Below are 19906 nucleotides of genomic sequence, written 5' to 3'. Positions count from 1 at the left end.
ATAGCCTTAACTATAAATTATATACTTTAGCCTTTAAAAACCTTCTGTTGTAAAACAGGTAGAGATTATCCTTAAAACTACAGCGGCCTAAGGCGAACCTTTAAGGCTCCTAATTACAAACATCACTTGGCGTGGAAGAAAGATGGGGAAGGGCAGGAGTCCATCCTGGCGCTTTGCAAACCTACTTCTCTCTTTCTCTCTCTCTTCCTCCTTCTCTCTTTCTCTCTCTCTTTCTTTCTCCTTTCTTTCTCTCTCTCTCTCTCTCACCTGAAACTCAACCTTCTCAAACCATCGTGGCTGGACACCAGTCTAGCCAGCGCGCTCACTTGGCAGTCCACCTTTGAGCATTCGCCCACTTCCAAACCATTCCATTTTAGAAAGTCCCCCCACCCCCGCCCCCCCACGAAACCCGGCCACGTGGCTTCCTCTCTGTCCCGGACTGAAAGTGCTTTGGAATGGAATGGTTTCGGAGCATGACGCAGATTCCGCCGGACGCCTGAGGAAGAGGCACCGGTGGAGAAAGGGTGGGTGACGGAGGGACCCGTGAAGTCCCCGTCCTTCCACACACCGTCAGCGTGCACTAAAAAAATAGGAAGATTACAAAAATAGAATATATTATGTCACTACTTTGTCTTTTCTAAAATACAAGTCCTGGATGAGGGTGTGTGTGTGTGTGTGTGTGTGTGTGTGTGTGTGTGTGTGAGACCACTCGGGAATGAAGCCTTCCTCCGCCCAGGAGATCCTGAGACACAAACAAGAGGAGCCTGAAAGGAAGCGCTGGCGCGGACCCGCTGGCGAGCTGACGAGGAGAAACCAGAGGCTCTGACCGTAAAGTGACTACATGCGTTAGCTGGCGGGGCCAGAGATGCCGGCGCCCCGAGCTCTACAGCTACCAGAAGAAAAGCACTAACCCTCTGCTACCTCCAACGAGCCGCTTTCACGTTTTCTGCTCCATTTTGTGGTTTCTGCATCTGGGGGCTTTCTTTTGGGGGTTCACCGTGTAGGGAATCAGATCTGGGACCTCCCCTGGAGACCTTCTTCTCAGGTTAACGCCTAGCTTTACAACATAGTCATAAACACGTTAATATAAAAACTAGTTGATTATTAGAGTATAAAAGCATCTATTTGTGGCGCGAAGCCCCTTCCCCCGGGGCCAGGCGACTCCTTTGCTTCCAAGACAGTTTTTGGGCTGGTTCCTGTAAGTCATGGATGGAGGGGGAGAGAGCGCGACAGAAAGCAGAGGAACAGAGAGAACGGAGGGGCCGTTTCTGTCTACAAGTGTCCCGGAGAAGGGTGTTAATGGTGGGGGCCGGGCCCGGGGCTTCCGACACGGGGGCCACGGCCTCCTTCCCCAGATGCCTCCGGACTCGTCGGACCCCCCCAGCAGGCGGCGGCCCCTCAAATGTTCACGTCCCGGACATCAGTGGGCGTGTAAGACAGGTCCCCCTCTTCCTCCATGTTCTTGGGTACCGAGGATGAGCTGTGCTGCTGGGCCTGGCGCAGGCTGGACTCCAGGAGGGCTTCAATCTGCTCCTGGCAGGCTCGTAAGCAATCCTGTGGGGGAGGGGAGAAAAGGCGGCCTTGAGCACCCCAGCTGGCCGCCAATCCTGCCAGGGCACAGAGGTCCAGCTCCCATCCTGATCCCCTGCAGCTGCAAGCCGGCGATCCCTCTAAATGGCACCCGCTGCCCCATGACGGCCAAGGAGGGGCGAGGGCGGCCTTTCCTCCCGTGCTGGAGCATTAATAGAGAATTGGCTGATTACCGGAGGCAGACACAAGAGTTGCTGTTTTGACAGATGAGGAAACTGAGGCTCGCTTGCCTTTGGCGGCCACCCCGCTACCGGGCCCTGCGGCGTGCCCAAGTCCAGGAGCCACCCTGGCTTGGAGCCCCCCCTCCCCCTGCCAGCATGACCCTTGCTGTGATGGGGTTCCTGAGGTAGCTCCTACTCTAACTTCAGCCCAAGCTGCCCCAAGGCCAGTGCAGCCTCCTGGGATAGAGGTGTGGCTGAGGCTGAAGGCCCATGAGCCCTTCTGGTGCAGGGGAGAGGGATCAATCTCCCCGGCCAATACTCAGCGCCCAGTGTCCACCTCTGACCCCTCCCAGCCCTGAGACACGTTAGTGAGCAAGGTCCATCCAGCCCAGCCCAGATTGGCTCCAGACCACTCTGGTCTGCCTGTCCGCCAGCCCATGTGTCTGTCTACCTGTCTGCCCACCTGCCAGCCTGTGTATCTGCCTGCCCCCCAGCTTACCAGCCTGTCTGTCTGCTGCCAGTCCCCTGTCTGCCCACCTGTGTGTCTGCCTACCAGCATGTCTGCCTTCCAGTCTGTGTATTCGCCTGCCCACCAGCCTGTCTGCCCATCTGCCAGCCTCCTACCTGTCTGTCCCCCTGTGTGCCTTCTAGCAGCCTGCTAACATGTCCACCTGCCAACCTGTATATCTGCCTGTCCATCAGCCTATTTGCCCACCAGCCCGCCACTGTCTGGTGGTGCTGTCTCTCACTGCCAGCTTGCCTATGTGTCTGTTTGTCTGCACACCTGCGTGTGTCTGTCCCCCGTCTGTCCGTCCGCCTGACAGCCTGCGTGTCTTTCCACCTCCTGACTGACGCCCCCCATCCCGGGGTCCACAGATGTGCCCAGCTCTGGGGAATCTCTCCCAAGGTAAGGTTGGGCCCTGCTCTAAAACTGGACCTGCAGATTCCTAGGCTCTGCCGAAGGCCCTGAGGGCAGCGGGAGGGGCCTTAGCCCTGACCCTCAGGGCAGGACTTGGCCTCGGTGGCTTCCTCCGGGATTCAGCCTGGGAGCTGGGGACCCAGAGCTGTGACTAGCTGTGTGGCCCTGGGCAAGCCTGCCTCAGTTGGTTCCTCTGTAAAAGGTGGCAAGCAGAGCCCAGACATCCCCGGGCTGTCACATGGCCTCTTTGGATCGAGGAGAAGACCACAAAACTCAGCCGAGCGTTCTCACCCCAGTGACATCTGAGCGTCCCTGGCCTGTGGCCCCAGTCCAGGGTTGCCTCCTGAGCAGAGTGCCTGGCACACAGTCAGCACTTAATAAATGCTTCCCTCATTTCCTGGCTTGGTTTTTTCCTCTCTGATGGGAGGCCCTTGCAGTTGTAACAAGACCCCAGCCAAATATGTCTGTGGCCAAATCCCTTCGCCGCTCCTGGGCCTCGGTTTCCCCTGTATGACAATCTGGCGCAAGGCACGGGACTTACCGGGTCGCACTTAATGACTTGAGACAGGAATCTGGTGAGACGTTGATAGGTGAGGAAGGAGTTGGTGCTTCCCAAGTGCAGGCCCTGGACGGCGGCCACCACGCTCCCCGCCGCGATCATGGAGGGAGGATTGGAAATGAATTTCACGTCTGGAATGAAATGGGGGACAGATTTTCAGGGGGCGCTGGCTAAGCTCCAGAAACCTGTGGTCTAAGAGGTCACCCCCAATCAGACCCCCACCCTGGCTTGGCCAGGGTCCTTCCACCCTGGATGGCATCTGGCAATGGCCCGTGGTCACTGGCCAAGGATCCCCAGTTCCTAGTGGGCCGGGAGAGCTGCCTCCCTGACCCGGAAGCAAAGATCAGTCAAGGCAACAAGAGAGCCGAGGGATGTATTTGGAAATTCAGAAATTCCCCCCCCCCCCCCAACCAAAACAAAACAAAATAAAACAAAAAACCTCCCTTGGAGGAGAGGTGAAAAACCCAATAACCAAACTCCTCCCGGGCCTGGCGCCCCTGTGGGTAACTAGATAATGCGTATTTAAATTAAGGCTTCATCTTCACAGTCACTGCGCCATCCACCTGGCAATAAAGCCCTGGGATGTGGCAAAGCCTAAGTGCTGGGGGTCCCGGCATGTCCCCATGCTGACAGGAGCCCAGCCGAGAGGCCCAGCACGGTTGCCTGCACGGCTGCTCTGCTTGGGACCATCCCTGGGGAAGGGGCCGGACCCCCTGCCCCCACAGAACAGCATTGAGGGACCTTCATGTCCCCGGAGGGAGCCCCCAAGCCAGAGGCAAAGCTCCAGAGAGAACTCGGGCCTAGAGCTCGCGCACCCACAATCTGGAAATGGAATCAAGAATATCTGCTGCTTAGAGAAAAGGGGGGAAGGGCCCAAATCCCAACGGCAGCCCCAAGGACCAGCCCCAAGGACCCGGATCCGGACGGCGGCCCTGAGGATCCGGATCCGGACGCGGCCCTGAGGACCCAGACGGTTTTCAAAGTCAAATGTTAAGGCAGGCTCGAGTAATTTTCCTCATTTCAGGTTTGCCAGAAACTCGGAAGGAAGAGCACTCCCCCAGGCTCGGGAGTGGGGCCCATGGGAGGGGAGGGTTCCCAGGCTGAGTTGAGGCGCCAGACCTGCAGTAAACTCTGCAAAATCCCCTAAGGCAGAGCCCTTGGAGGGGCCTCGGCCCTATCCCCTGCTTTGTACCGAGGAGAAACCCAAGACCCCCAGAGCTGTTACCTAGCGAGGAAGAGGAAGGGATGTTGCCCCCCCCAGGATGCCCTGGTTTGCTCCTGCAAGGAAGGGGGATGCTCACGGCCCACCCCACGGGGCAGCTGAGAGCCTGGAGAAGGATGGCTGTCATTCAGCTTCCGGGGCGGGGGGGGGGGGGGCGCCCCCCCCCATTCCCAGCCCCCTCCCTGCCCGCCTCAGGACCTGGGGCCATCCGACGCTCCATCCTTTGGGATCGGGTTGTCGGAGGAGCCCCCTCCCAGCTCTTTCTGAGACTCGGTTTCCCCGTCTGGCGGCGGGGCCCCCTCCCGGGCCGGGAGTCCGGCCGGCTCAGAGCGGCGTCTCCCGCCCGGCCCCGCTCTCCCTTGTCCTCCACCGGGAGGCCCCGAATTTCCGCATATTAATCAGGGGGCCCCTCGGGTCTGTAATTGGATGCCCCCGAGAGCAGAGTGTGGCATCATTGTCAGCCCCCATCGCCTCATCTCGCGCCGCTCAGCGCCCACAAACAAGGGGAACTCGGCGAGATGAATGAGACCTGACAGTGGCACAAAGGCCCGGGGGCCCCCGGCAATTGAAGCCCACGGCCCCGGTAGCCTCTCGGAGACTTCATCCAAAAAGAATAAACAACTTCAGCGTTGTTAAAGAGGGAGAGGGGGGCACGGCGAGGGGGCCCAGAAGAATGCCAGCCACCCTGAAGGGAGGACAAAGCGCCTCGAGCGCGGGGAGGACTTGAAAAAACTGTCCACCGGGGCCACTCGCCCCTCTCCCTTGTAAATGGGAGCAATCGCGTCCAGGCTGAGAGCCGGGCCATGAATGAAAACCCTTTCATGGAGGCCAATCAGAGCCGCTCCCATAAATCACAGGGGCACCAGGCGGCGGGGCTCGCTGGTCCCAGACCCCGGGCCTAGATGGTGAGCACCCCGGCCGGGAGGCCCTCAAAGGCGCCTTTCTGCTCGGAAGGCGGCCCTTCCACCGTTAGAGAAGGAGCGGTACTTCGGCCCGGCCCAGTTAGAGAAGGAGTGATACCCCAGTCTGGCCCGCTTAGAGGAGTGGTACCTGGTCCAGCCCGGTTAGACAAGGAGTGATACCCTGGCCTGGCCCGGTTAGAGAAAGAGCAGAACCCCAGCCTGGCCCACTTAGAGGAGTGGTACCGTGGCCTGGCCCGGTTAGAGAAGGACCGGTACCCTGGGCCGGCCCAGTATTTGTGGCTCTTCATAGTTCCCCGGGAGAGGCCCTTCTGGGCGGGGGCCGGGCGGCCCCCATTTCTTTTCAGGCGTCCCTGCCCAGCCTGCCCCTGCCAAGGTCCATTCATTAGACTCAATTATGTGATAACTTCAAACGCCTCTGCTAAGTTTCCCCCGAACCTACCGCAGCACAAAGAAAACTCGGGTAGCTACATTTCCCCCAAGTGCCCAGATGGCACACGGGCACCCGAGTGCCCCAGGAGGTGCCTGGCGGAGCGGGCCAGAGAACTCAAAATTCCACAGCGCCCCTCCCCCCAGCGAGCTCCTTCCTGCCTGGGGGACGGCTGCAGCCCCCTCCTTAGTAAGCAAGAATGCCTCAATCTCCCTTCCCTCCTCCCACCCCTGAGAGCCCCGAGCCCCCAGCCCACCAGGCTCCTGGGGCCACTTGGACGGAAGGAAGCGGCGCCCTTCCCCCGAGGAGGAGGAGGAAGGGAGCCGGCCAAAGTACTGAAGTCTCCAGAGCTGTCCAACCTTTGAACTCTGCCTCCTCCCCCCTTCCCCATCCCCACCTCCCCAGGCAGGTAGCAGGCCTGCTCCCGGCCTGGGGGAGCCCGCTGAGCACTTCCTGCAGGAATGTGGGCCGGAGGGGAGGAGGGAGCAGCTGCCACCGGAGTCCCTCTCCTCAGTGAACTCCTGGGAGCCTCAGAACACGGTCCCGGTGCCTTAAAAGGCCCGACCCAGCTTTCAAAGGCCCTGCCTGAGGTGGCAGAAGCCACGGAGCCCATGGGCGGGGGAGGGGTTCCCTGACGGTCGAGGGGGGCGCCCAGTCAGCCGGTGGGAAGCTGAGGGACCCAGCCAAGGAGGCAGCTGGCACTCACTCCGGCCTAGACCTCGGGGAGCTTCCAAGGGCCCCCTGGCAGGGACCTTTCTACCACTCCCCTAAGTGAACAGCGGCAAACACCAAGATTTGAGCCTGAGTAGAAGGGGGGGAGGGGGGAGAGACCGACAGACAGAGATAAAGACAGAGACAGAGACAAAGAGCCACAGAGACAGGGAGAGTGCAGAACAGTGGCCCTCCGCCCCGCGGCGTGCTCAAATCCGAGACTTGGAGCGGAGCTGGGCCTGCGGGACCCCAGACTTGTGAGCCCGGCAAGGCCCCTCGGGGCCATCTGTCCGATGGAGCCCAGGATGCCCGGGGCTCCCGCCCTCCCCGGCTGCGCCTGGTGTCCGGTGACATCACGTCTGGCTCGGGCTTTGCACATTGTAAAGTAATCTAACAAACGTCGGCCGGCTGCTGTTTACTATTTATTACTACTTGTGATTGTGCTTGTGATTATTATTATTCATCACGGGGGGGGGGGGGGGGGCATCTCCTCGGTGGGATTGGCCCGAGAGGCGCCGGGGAAGAGCCTCCGGGGCCGGCCGGGTGGGCGGCGGGGGGAGCGCAGACTCGGGGGCAGCTGCCGATTCTCAGGCGCCCTGACTAGAGGCCAGCCACGGCCACAACGGGCAGGGTGGCAAGGGGGGGAGAGAAGGGAGGCCGGCCGGGCGGCCGGGCGGGATCCGGGCGCCCCTCCCTCCCGCCGGGCCCACGCCGTGCCCTTGGCCCGGACCTCAGCGTCTGCTAGCGCTCCGCTGGCCGCCCCCGCACATGGCCCATCGGCCGGGGGCACGTGGTGCGCGCCGGAGAGCTGAGGCTGGGGCTCCCCTCCCTTCCAGCCCCTCCTGGCTGCGGGCCCAGCTCAGGGAGAGGCCAGGGGAGGGGTGGGGGCCTGGCTTGGCAGCCTCATTAGGGATGCAGGGAAGAGGGTGGAGGCAGGAGGAGGGGGCGGAGCTTGGCCCCGAGACAGCCACCTCCTCCCCCTCTGCAAGCGGACACAATGAAAGGGGGGGGGGGCCCGCAAGCCCCTTCGCCCCCACCCCCGGACAAACAGTCACCCTACCAATCCCACCGAAAGCAGCAGACAAACTTCCTGTTCCCTGTCTTAGATCGCTGGAAGTGCCCAAGCGGGCAGCGGCGGGCCGGGGACAGGGCCCGGCAGGGGGCCGGCGCGGGCCAGGGGACAGTGCCCGGCAGGGGAGGCACCGGGGACGGCCTACCTGTCGCACAGAGCGCCACGAAGGTCTGCGCGTGCTTGCGGATGATCTGCTTGTTCTCCTCCAGCACGGGCATCTTGGACAGAAAGTGTTCGATGAAGTCGTGGGGAGTCATGGCAGCCAAGTGCCACTTGAGCTTGTTCACCAGGAGCAGCTCCATGTGCTGCAAGGAGAAGGGGCGGGCAGTGCGGGGCAGGGGCGGGGGGTGCCCCAGGTGCCTCCTGCGGAGGGGGGAGGGAGGCCCCGCCCCCACGGAAAGGAAGGGGGGTTCCTCGGGAAGGATGACCAGCGGTCACTCCGGGGGTGGGGGCTGGGGGGCCGTTTCCAGGAGCTCAGACAAAAGGACCTCCCACCATCTGGAAGGAGAGGGGCCGGGCTCAGGAGCCGGGGCCGCCAGCGCGCGGGGACGCCGCTAGAGGGCAGGCGCTGCCCACTTTGGGGCCACGTTAACTTGGTATAAACGTGGTGGCTGGAGGAGGGGAGGGGAAGGGGGAGAGGCAGGGGCGCATCTCGGGGGAGGGCAGGGACAGGGCTGGAAGTAGGCGAAAGGGCTCGGGCCGTGTCCCTGCCGCAGCCGGGGCGCCCCGACCACGGCCCCCGGCCCGCAAAGCCTCCCCCGGCCGGCACGGGCCACTCGCCCTTCTGGGGCCGGCCCGGCGCTGCGGCGTGCCGAGCGTGCCCCGGGCGGGCGGCGGGCGGCCCGGCCGCCCCCTCCCCCGGGAAGCGGGCCCGGGCATCCTTACCAGCAGCTCCTCGGGCCGCACCGAGTGGTCGGTGTAGATGCACAGCTTCTCGGCCGTCAGGGGGATGGTCTCCTTCATCTTGGACGCCACGAACATGCAGGTGGCCCCCAGCAGCTGCAGCCGGCTCTTCTTCAGCGGCTCCAGGGACAGGAACCGGTCCAGATAGTTCATAGCCAGGGGGAAAACTTCCTCTTCGCATTTCTGCTCCTCGCACACCTGGGGGCGGGAGGGGGGGATGGAGCAGCGCGCCCGGGCCCCCCGATCCTGCCCGCCCCCCCCAGAGGAGAGCGCTTGGGCTCCCCGAGACCCTCCCCGCCCAGCGGGGCCCCGGCCGAACGGGCCCTGGAAAGTGCAGAGAGGCCAACCGAGGCAGAGTCGCCCCCCAACCCCGACACCCCCCCCCCCAACAAAAGCGAGGCCCGAGAAACTGAAAGGAAAAGTGGCCGACCGGAGGGCAAGGGAGCGGGAGAAGGGGGGGGCGCGGGCGGGGCGGGATAGGGGACCCTCCGGAGCTCGATCCCTCGCACCCCCGGGGGGGATCCTGGGCCCAGATCGCCCGAGGGGGGGGCGGCCGGCCCGGCGGCCCCGAGGCCAGCGGCCGTGGCCCGAGACACAAAGGTGGCGGCGTCCCCACGCAGGCGGCGCGGCGGCCGCATTTCCCCAGACGTCATCTTTTCAAAAAATATTTAAAAATATTTAAAAAATCGCCCGGGGCGTACAAAACCCCCGACAATGAGCCCCGGGCGAAGCGTGAGCGGACCCCGGTCCCAGGGACCGCCGAGGGTGTGCGGGGGGCGCGCAGGGAGCCCCGAAAAGGGACGCCCCCCCCGTGCCCGCAGCGCGCGCTGCCGCCCGCCTCTCTGCCAGCCGGGACAGCGGCCGCGCCTTCGGAAATTAATTAAAAATACTCCGAGGCTCGGGGGGCGCCGGCCGAGCGTCCGACAATGGGGTCCGGGGTCCCCGGAGTCCGCCCGCGCTTATTCCGAGCCCCCCCCCGGGGGCCCGGCGCGCTCCGGCCCCGGGGCCCCGAGACCCGGCCCAGCGCGGCGGCCGCGGCCGAGAGGCCGGAGCCCCCCCCCCCCCCACTCCCAGGCAGCGGGCGGAGGACGGAGCCCCGGGAGCTGCGGGCCCCGGCGGCCGCCCGCGCCCCCTCCCCGCGCGCCCCCTCCTCACTATTAATAAACACTTCTGCTGTGCTATAAATGCGCAAGATGGCGCGGAATACTGGCACGGGCAGCCCCTGCATACGTGTCCTTGGATATTAATTTAAAATAAAATCCCCCCCGGCGCCGTCCCCGGGGGCGGCGGGCGTCCCTCCCGAGCGCGGCTCCCTTCCTTCCCACGGCCCCGCGGGGCGGGGGGCGCGCGCCGGCCTCCCACCAACCTCGAGCATCCAGGTGGCCACGATCTTGCGCATGTAGGGGAGGATGTCCTTCTGCACGCACTTGAAGTAGGACACGGACGGCGAGCACGTCTCCTCGGCTTTGAGCATGGTCTGCAGCGCCCGGTCGTTGAGGAGGTTGGCATCGAGGTACGCCCGGCGAATGGTCTCCACCTCGCAGCACAGCAGCTGGTGCTCCATGGCCGGCGGGCGGGCTGCTCCGGGCTCGGACGGACTCGCGGACGGCGGGGGCCGGCTGCTGCGGGGCGCCTCGCGGGCGCGGCGCGGGGGGCTCCGGGCCGGGCCGGCGGGCGCGCCTCTCGGGGCCCGCGGGCGGAGCGGAGCGCGGGGCTCGGACGCTGCGGGTGCCGCCGCCGCCGCCGCCGCCGCCGCCGCCGCCGCTGCTACTGCTGCTCCAGCCTCTGGAGGCTCCACGACTTTGCAGCTAGCCCGACTCCCCTCCTGTAAGTCCCAGTGACGTGACTGTTGTCGAGCCGAGATCAAAGCCCGGCAGAGAATGAGAAAGGGAGAGAGGGAAGCGGGGGGAGGGCCGGGGGCGGGGGGAGGCGAGGCGAGGGGGGCCGAGGGGCCGAGCCTTAAAGCCATCCATCCCCTCGCCTGCGCCAGCCGAGCTCCCACAGAAGCCGGGCTCGAATAGAAATGCTAATCACTCCGGGAGCAGCTTTCTGTGGGGGAAGTGCAGAGAGGGGTGCGGGGAGTCCGGGGAGGGGGGTCCCCCGCGCTTTGTAAAGGGCAGCTCCGGGTCCCGAGGCGTGGGACCGAGGCCGCCGGAGGCCGGGCCACCCGCAGCCAGACGGCCGGGCGGACACGTGAACTCTTAGGGAGCAGGGGCCCCCGCGAGCAGCAGAGGGGCTAAAGGGGAGCGGGGGGGGGCGGGGGCAGAGCCCTCCCCCCACCTCGGTTTCAAAAATCACTTTGCTTCTCTGTTCTCCACACTCGGGAAGCCTCTCAGAACGGCCGCCCGCATGTCTGCATGTACGGGCACAAAGGCCGGCGCCCCCCGGCAGGAGCCCACGCTGCCCGATGGGACCCCCAGCTCTCCTGGGGGAGAAGAGCCCCAAGGAAGGGCCACCAACGGTGCGGGACAACAAAATGGTGGTCAGCTTTCCCTCCAGCCTGTCCTGGAGGAAGAGCTCCTCCGGGGGAGGGGGAGAGGGAGGGAGCGCCGGACCAGCCACCTTTCCCCCGGCCTCCTCCACCCCGCTTCCCTGCCCACTCGGGGGAGTTCGGGAGCGGCTGTGGGAACCCACGGGCGGGCAGGCCTCGAGAGGAAAGGAAGCAGGAAGGAGACAGAGGGAAGAAAGGGGGAAAAGGAGAGGGCGGCTAAATGAAAGAGAAAAGGCGAGAAGGAAAAGAGAGGAAAAGCGAAAATAAAGAGAAAAAGGAATAAAAGAGGAGGATGGCTGGCCCTGGGAGCCCCCTCTGTCAAGTGCGCTGGGGGCGGTTCTGCGTCGGACTTAGCGGGGCACAATCTTGGGGGGACGCTGGGGGTTCAAGTGGAGTAGACAAGAAATGGGCACAACGTGTTCAGCTCATTCCTGGCTTCCTCCATGTGCCTGACACACAGCAGGCGCCTAATAAGTGCGTGTTTCCTCCCTTCCTCTGGTGACTGCGAGCGCTCGTGCTTTCTCCAGCCGAGGTCACCCAGACCCCACCACCCGGACCCCGTGTGTCGGCTCCCTCGGGGTCGCGTGCATTTCACTAGCGCGGACGGGGTTGAGGGGCCGAGGGGGAGGGGTCCGGGAGTCGGTGGGCTCGGAGCGCCTCGAGGGCTCGGGGGGGGGCGGGCGGGAGGGACGCGCCGCGCAGCCTCGAGCACGGGTGGGCTGCGAATGCGGCTGTGTGGGAGGAGGCGGGAGCCGGCCACCCCGCGCCGCCCACGCCGGGTCCGGGCCCGACGTCAGCGCCGCGGCTTTCATTCATAAAATAGCGACTTGCGGGGCCGGGGCCGGCGGCCACGGGCTCCGCAGCCTCGCCGCGCCCGTGGGCGCCCCCGGAGTCAGCCCCCGGCCACTCAACGGGCTCCCAGGCCGATTCCTGGAGGGAGCTTCCCCCCGGGCTGGCTGGAAACCCCAGAGGAAGCTGGAATTAGCATCAGCCAATGGGAGGCGAAACGTGTTACCAGGCGGATCAGGCAGATCTCAACGAGGAACTGAGAGGCTGCATGGCCGGGGCCCAGGGACCGGCGCTAAAGTGCACGGCGCGCACAAAAACGTGGAGGCTCGGGTCCTCCGGGCAAAGCCAGCCTGGGCCGTCCAGGACCCGGACTGGGAAGTCCTGTGCGGCCCTCCTGACCCCGCAGAGAGAGAAGCCCGGGGGGGGAGGGGCGGGGAGAGAGTGGCGCGGGGGGCCGAATGCTTCGAGCGTGCACCCCCGAGGGCGCGTGGGGCTGCATGCAGGATTCTGGGGGACATGGGGGGTGAATTGCAGAGACCCCAAATATAGAAAATTAGAATAACTTTATTTTCCGCATTTCATTTTGCGCCGGCCTCTTCCAACTCATCCGACGGGGATGAGCTCCCTTAAGTGTCCTGCTCAAGAAGGCCTGGGGGGGGGAGGGTCCTGGGAGACAAAGGGCGGAGGACCCCAGCCTGGAGGGGGAGCCCCGGGTATGTTTCTTTAATGGAAAAGAGGTGTCATAAAGACCATCTTCCCCAATCCGCCCCCACCCTGGTGCCTCTACAAGGAATCTTTTCCGCCTCGTGGGTGCGCGACAGCCCCCCGTGGAAGGGAAGCGCGGCGTGGGGACCTGGCGGACAGCGGGCAGGGGCGAGCATATTTGGGGGCCGCCACGTGGGTGGCTGGGGGAGGGGTCGGGCGCTTTCCCCCGGACGCCAGGCCTCCTTTTGTCAGGCTGGGGGGAAGCCTTCCAAGAACGAGCCACTTCCCACGTGGGTGGGTGGGGGTGGACTCACCTGTAGGCGCATACCTGCCGGCGAGTTTAAAGGCTCGGCCCTCCCTCCCCCAGTCCTGCCCTTGTCCATTGTTGAGTTTCCCCGAAGAATGCCTCGGGGAGCGGGGGCGGCCCTCGCTCAGCCGCCCTCCCGCCGCCTCGCGGGTTTCTGGGGCCCCTCCGGGGAGCCCGGCCCCACCCTCGTCACCCGGGCTGGGGGTGCGGGCTCGGGCTCAGTGAGAACACGTGGTGGCGCCCAGTTCTTCGTGCTGGGGAATGGGCTTGGGGTTAAAGGGGGCTCCAGGGGTCCTCTGACCCCGACCCTCAGTTCCCCCTCCTCTCTCCACGTGGGCACGAGGAGCGGCAGGAAGCGGGAGGGGGGAAGCCCCTCTTCCCAGGGCCCGCAGGGATGGAGGGGCAGGCTCGGAAGGCGGTCCCCGCTCGGCCCACGGAGGGATGGCTTAACGAAACCCACCGAGAGCCTGTCCCACCCTCCCCAGGGCCCGTCAGCGTCCACGCTCGCGGGGCAGCCTGGTCCCCGCCCGACTGTGACCTAATGGGAGCTAGCCGGCCCCGGTCCCAGGGGAGATGCTGGGGGGCAGCCCCCGCCCCCGGAGGGCTCTGGCCCCTTCTGGCTTGGTCCCTGCCCCTCCCCCCCCCCGACGGCTGCTTGTGTCACTCAGCACCCCCTCGACGGCGGCCCCGAAGAAGGCTGCGCCGGCCCCTTCTCCGAGCCTCGGCGGGGCCTGCCGGGTCCTGCCCTTGATCTTCGGGGTATTGTTCTGCAGCCAGAAGCCTTTGCATCCCTTACCTAGGAATTTGGGAGGGGGCGGAGGCGGGGGGAGGCCGCCCGGGCCCGGGCGGGGACTCGGGGGAGGGGGCGCCGCTCCAAGGCATGCAAATCTCGGCTTAAGGAAGTTCCCGGGGGAGGGAGCCAGCCCCCTCCCCATCGCTCTTGGGCGGAGCGGGGCTGGCCGTTCCCCCTCGGCGCATGGACCCCGGCCCGGCCAGGCCCGGGAGCGGCGGGCGCGCGCGCCGCTCCCGCCGTAATTGAGGCTCGAGCTCCGCTCATTAAGAGGCAGCGCCGCGCATTCCGCGCATTCCAGCCGGTGCCTCCGCTCCCCGGGCCACGTGGTCCCTTATCGCGGCCGCCTACCGTAATGCCTGCAAGAGGCGCGCCCGGGCCGGCCGGGGCGCGACGGGACCGGCCCGGACGCTGCCCTCGGGGAGCAGGAAAAAGGAGCGGCCGGCGGAGCTGCTCCGGGCTCGGCGTGCCCCGCTTTCCCGGAGCCCCGGGCCCCCCGACTCTGCCCCGAGGGCGCAGTTGGGACCTTGGCCCCCGACGGCCCTCGCGCGTCAATAGGCTGGCGAAGGCAGGTTCCCGGGCTGGAGCCCCCAGGCATCCTGGAGCCGCACCAGGCTGGGGCAGCCTATGCCCAGGGGCCGGGCCAGGTGTCCTGGATCCCCGCCTGCCACGCCCGCACACTTAACGCAAAAGATGCGCTAAACGTCCTAGAAGCTGGGGGGGGGGGGGAGGGAGCCTCCGAGCCGGGGCAGCCCGAGGACCACGCGCGCCCCTTCGGGGGAGCCCGAGCCCAGAGGCTCCGCCTCTGAGCCTCCTCCGGGCCTTCTCCCTAGGCAGGTTTTTAACTTTCTGCAGGAAGCGTTTACCCCAAGGAAACCTAAATAAAGCGAGAGGATTGCAGAATTCCCAAACTAGAGTCTCCCTGGGGCTGAGAGGCCGGCTTTACCTTCCCTCAACCAGTCGTTTGTCGCACACCTACTGAGTGCCGGGGGAAGAAATGAGAGTTTTTAACTGAGGACCTGGGCCATGGAGAACACTTCCTTTTAGGAAAACAAACCAACCAGAAGCCAAACGGCGCAAAGGAGCTTGGTTACTTCCAACGCTTCTGCTGCCGGTCAGGACCGGGCCTAGTCTCCCCCCTCTCCTAGGTCTGGGGAGGGGGCGGATGGCCGGGAGACGAGGCCCCGGAGGCCGAAATCGGGCCAAGTTTCCAACCACCGCGCGAAAGAATTTGTCTCTGGGTCTCGGGCCGGGGTCTGAGTCGGAGCACAAGAGCTCCAGGTCATTTTCTCAGTCATTTCCCAGCTTTGTCTCCAGAGTAAGCCTCGAGAAGTCTGGGGGAGAGAGTTTGGATCCTATAGTATGTATCATTGTCTATTATTCTAATGTTATTATAATTATAACGGAATGACCGGTGAGGAAGCTAATGTAATAGTTCAGTTGGCCGAATACACGGGGAAGACAAGAGTTCCTGCCCTCCGGAAGCTTACAATCTAGGAGGGGAGCTCAGCCCTAAAGCTACGAATCACTAAAGATCTTAAAAGCTCAATGCTCCAGAGCCTCAGCGTCCTGACGTATTCATTGGGTGCTACTGAAGGCGACGTGGTGGTCTGGGTGGTCTCCGTGGAGGAGGAGGTTAAGTGCCAGTGAACTGAGCTAGAGGGACTTTGGGATGTGGATCTGTGTGCTCAAGGGCGTGGGAACAAAAACAGTCCCGAAAGGCTGGGGGGGGGGGTGGGGGGGAGGGGGGGTAGCTTTGTGTAAAAGGCGGCTCACTGGGCTTCAGAAGTAGGTTGAGGCAAGGACTTTTCTGAAGAAAGAGAGGTTTGAGCTTTTTTTCCAGAGGGACACGGAATAATTAAAGGGCTTTGAGCAAAGGAGTGACTGGGACAAAGTGATAGTTTGAGGGTGAGGGCATAGTGATGTGTGTACATGGATTTATGTGGGGAATATTAAATGCTTCTTGACTGAATGCTGAGAAAGCAGCAGGTGCCATTAACAGTGGGCAGAAGCCACACATGTCCGTGTCTCCCTGTGGCACACATGTATGTGAGAGAGACATGGGTGAGAGACAGGCCCAACAGCCTGGACATGTCCGTGGGAGCTGTGGACAAGAGTTTGTGGGCAGGATTCCGGGGAGGGCGTGTGCCCCAGGGTTAGGGGCAGAGTGATGGGGGCACATGACTCACCAGCTTAGTCTTCCAGCCAAGAATGGGAATTTCAGTTCGGTGTCTGGCCGTCTTTAGAGCCCGAGGTGGACCCTCTTCCAGAAGGAAGAGATGGGGGAGACAGAGGCCCTGGGGATAGGATTCGTACCCATTCACTAATCCAGGTGCTTTATTCTGCCCCTCTGGAAGGGACAATAAAGGGCGCCTCTCACAAGTCTAATAACTTGAATTTCTGAGCCTGATGTCATTGTGGGAGCCAATGCCCTTTGTTTACAGATGGGGAAACTGAGGCTCAGAGGTGAGAAGAGGGTTACTTAGGGCTTAAGAGGCCCAAGCCAGACCTCGAAATCCGAGGCAGGCGGGGCTTCTGACTTCAGCCAGCTCCCCTCACAAATCTCGGGGTCAGCTGCAGATCCCCCCACTTCCACGTTCTCACAGATCCCCTCAGGGGAGGGGAGAAGTTGTTTTAGAAAGGAGAGAGAAAAGGTAGAGGAAGGAAGCCCCTCCTGCTTTAGTGAGGAGGAAGGAGAAGCTTCTGAGTGTGAGGAAGAGGGAGGAGAGCAAGGAGAGACCTTAGCCCCCTGGCTCTGCCCCTTGCTGCCCCCAGCCAGGAAGGGCTTCCCACGCAGAACCCCCACTTCCTCGCTTTCCAGCCCTTTCCTGACCTGCTATTCCCGTATTCTCTTAAGGAAATCCAAAGCAAACTTGGAGGAGCCCGAAGACCTGAACTCCATTCTGTGAGCCTTGAAGGGCTCTCTCCCTGTGAGCCTCAGTTTCCTCATTTGTCAGGTAGCTGGGGAGCAACTTTTCCTTCCTTCCTGACAGGACGGCTGCAAAGTATCATGTCTATAGCATTGGTCGTGATCGGGAAGACCTGAACCCAGATCTGGCCTCAGGCCCTTACTCATTGTGTGGTCCTGGGCATGCCCCCTTTGCCTCAGTTTCCTCAGCTGTAAAAGCGGGGGTCATAACAGCACCCACCTCCCAGGGTTGTTGTGAGGATCAAATGAGGCAAAATTGTAAAACACTAAGCCTGGCACATAGGAAGCCCCACAGAAACATTGGCTATGATTATTATCTCAAATTCATCACTTCCTACATGGGTGACAGAGCCCAAGCCATGCGATCATAGATCCAGAACTTCCCCTTGGCAGCCACTGAGTACAACCCTCTCATTTCACATAGAGGGAAACTGAGACCCAGAGGCATTGAGTGACAAGCCAAGAAGTAAATGGCAGAGCTGGAATTTGAATCTATGCATTAATCAACATTTATTAAGCACCTACTATTTACCAGGCATGGTGCTGAGCATGGTTCTGACTGTACCCAATCCTCTTTCCAGTGAATTCAGCTGGAATTTGAATCTATACATTAATCAATCGACATTTATTAAGCTCCTACTATTTACCTGGCATGGTGCTGAGCATGGTTCTGACTTTACCCAATCCTCTTTCCAGTGAATTCAGCTGGAATTTGAATCTATACCTCCATCAATCAACATTTATTAAGCACCTATTATTTACCAGGCATGGTGCTGAGCATGGTTCTGACTGTACCCAATCCTCTTTCCAGTGAATTCAGCTGGAATTTGAATCTATACATTAATCAATCGACATTTATTAAGCTCCTACTATTTACCTGGCATGGTGCTGAGCATGGTTCTGACTTTACCCAATCCTCTTTCCAGTGAATTCAGCTGGAATTTGAATCTATACCTCCATCAATCAACATTTATTAAGCACCTATTATTTACCAGGCATGGTGCTGAGCATGGTTCTGACTGTACCCAGCCCTCTTTCCAGTGAACTCAGCTGGAATTTGAATCTATACATTAATCAATCGACATTTATTAAGCTCCTACTATTTACCTGGCATGGTGCTGAGCATGGTTCTGACTTTACCCAATCCTCTTTCCAGTGAATTCAGCTGGAATTTGAATCTATACCTCCATCAATCAACATTTATTAAGCACCTATTATTTACCAGGCATGGTGCTGAGCATAGCTCTGACTGTACCCAGCCCTCTTTCCAGTGAACTCAGATTTCTTCCTCTGTAAAATGGGATAATGGCACACACCCTTTGAGGTTTTGTGGGACTCGAATGAACCCGTCCATTTAAAGTGCTTCTCTATAAATATTACCTTTTGTTATTGCTGAAATGAGTAGTTCTAACACTGCCTGCTTCCCTTTCCCCCTTCTCTCCCAGCCTTGAGCACAGACCCCTCAGGGCCCCCCAGGCATTCCTCTGTCTCCTAGGGGCCCCAGGCTAAAAGAGGATGCTGACCTCTGGGGGAGTGGGATCTTTTCTCCTCTCAAAAGCTACCTTTGTTTTCGAGATCAAAGCTTCTCAGAAGGGTCTGTGTATTCCATTCAGTCCTTAAAAATGTAACACTGAACAGAGAAATCCTCCAGTGTAGGATGCTGGTGGACATCTTTAGAGGGGATCCGATTCTAAAGCAAATTGTGGAAAGCCAGGATGAAGGAGGCTATTCTCCCAGAAAGGTTCTCTCGGGGAAATAGAAAGTCATCCTGTGAGACAGGAGAGAGCCCGCAAGGTTGTGGCCTGGGAAAGTGGATACAGAGCTGGCAGCTGGGGGCTGAAGGGCGGGGAGGCTTCCCCGGGCTAGGGGGGTTGCAGGTCAATGCTGATCTTGGGGCTGCCTTATTGTACCCACTAACTTGCTTGGTCCTGGAAGTGTCTGTCCGCAAGACGAGTGCTGGAAGGCACTTCAAGGAGGTAGTGGCTCCCTCTGTAAAATGGGATAAGAACCTTGCCTGTCATACTCCATGGGGTGGTTCTAAGGGGAATGCTTTGTAAAGTTTCCATTACAAATACAAGTGACATTTGCAAAGTTGGCAGGGCAGTAGAGAGGTCTCTTTGGGCCTATTGTGATTCAAGGGCTTATAGGTATTATTTGTGTCTTGTTTGCACTAAGAGGGAAACTGAGGCAGAGAGCCTTGAATGCCCTGGTCATATAGCTAGGAAGGAGCCGAGGAGCATTAGAATGCAAGTTGTGTTTAGTTGATTCCCAGGTACCTTGCTCAGGTAAGATTATTTCCCTTTTGGGAAAATGGGTCTATTTTTTGGGGGGGACATCCATCAGGAAGCAGACCAAGCCTCGATCTCTGTTGCTAACGAGCTGCTGCATCCGGGAAGTCATCTTGAACCGGGACCCTCAGGGTGTCCTGACTGCCTGGTTGCCTGAGCTGGCGGCTGTCAAGTTAGATTGATGAGGTCATGGTCATGGGCTAGCATCTTGGGATGGATTAGTTCCCCCTCCTCGGGAAGACTTTGTTCACCCTTAACCTTGGCCAGCCAGTTTACAATGGGCATGTGGAGATCAGAACAACCCCCAGTTGTCCCTTCTTCTGCCTTGCCCTCCCCCTCCTTGCCCCCTGGGGCTGGCCTCTTGGCATGAGCTCTACCGGCTAAGGGAAGCTGATGATGATCCCCCCCTCCAGCTGAAAGTGTCCATGATATCTGCTGATGATAGGAGCAGGAACCTTAGGCTTAGAAAGGAAGGGAGCTCCTCCAGTGCAATCTGCCTCAGTTTCCTCATCTGTAAAATGGAGATTATATTGGCACCTCACTCTCTGGGTTGTGGTGAGGATTCAAATGAGATAATGAGGCCTTTCCTCAAGCCTCCAGCTATTAGTGCCTCTCCCCTTTCCCTCTTCTTCCTAATCCCCAATTTGTTTTTTTTTATGAGTCTTTTGGGGGGGATTATGTGTCCCAATAGGTTGTTAGAATATTCCCTTTCTCTTTGTCTCCATCTCCTTGCCTGATGGCTAGCACACAGTAGGAGCTTTGCAAATGCTTGTTAATCGATTGATAACACCTGTAAAGTACTTTGCAAGATTCAGAATAATGTGTGAATATCAGTGATTATCAGTCTAATGATTCTTGGGCAGACTAGTAAGAAACAGCAGAGAAAGTGTCAGTAAAGTACTTTGAGCAATGATCACTCACAATCAGCATTTATTAAGCATCTGTTAGGTGCCAGGCACTGGGCTAAACTCTGGGAATACAAAAAGAAAGACAGGTTTTGCCTTCAAGGAGCTTACTGTCTAGTTGAGGAGATGATGCAAAAAAGTTATATAAAGCAAATTATATACAGGAGCTATACAGAATACAATATAAGCTAGGTGCTGGAGGTATAGCGATCCAA

The 19906-nt window shown here is 60.7% G+C and overlaps 1 protein-coding gene across 1 annotated transcript; it reads right to left on the bottom strand.

The window, feature by feature from the left end:
- Positions 1-255: 255 nt before the first annotated feature.
- On the bottom strand, positions 256-10155 carry CCND1 (cyclin D1). The gene is made up of 5 exons (XM_074275246.1): positions 9854-10155; positions 8470-8685; positions 7730-7889; positions 3212-3360; positions 256-1554 (listed from the first exon to the last, which is right to left on the bottom strand). Exons 1-5 carry the CDS (start codon positions 10049-10051, stop codon positions 1399-1401), a joined length of 879 nt encoding a protein of 292 aa, XP_074131347.1. The 5' UTR covers positions 10052-10155; the 3' UTR covers positions 256-1398.
- Positions 10156-19906: the final 9751 nt, after the last annotated feature.

Source organism: Sminthopsis crassicaudata, chromosome 6 (assembly GCF_048593235.1).
Source record: "Sminthopsis crassicaudata isolate SCR6 chromosome 6, ASM4859323v1, whole genome shotgun sequence".
In the NCBI taxonomy this organism is placed as follows: domain Eukaryota; kingdom Metazoa; phylum Chordata; class Mammalia; order Dasyuromorphia; family Dasyuridae; genus Sminthopsis; species Sminthopsis crassicaudata.
Note: the sequence above shows the minus strand (reverse complement) of the source record. Positions and strands in the feature narration are given on the sequence as shown.

What these genes read in the sequence shown, in the direction of transcription:
- CCND1 (XM_074275246.1), bottom strand. Translation starts at nt 10,051, where the DNA reads ATGGAGCACCAGCTGCTGTGCTGCGAGGTGGAGACCATTCGCCGGGCG. An exon ending in TGCGGCCCGAGGAGCTGCTG is followed by an intron (nt 7,890 to 8,469) that starts GTAAGGATGCCC and finishes TTCTCCTTGCAG; the next exon opens with CACATGGAGCTGCTCCTGGT. An exon ending in CGTGGCGCTCTGTGCGACAG is followed by an intron (nt 3,361 to 7,729) that starts GTAGGCCGTCCC and finishes ATTTCATTCCAG; the next exon opens with ACGTGAAATTCATTTCCAAT.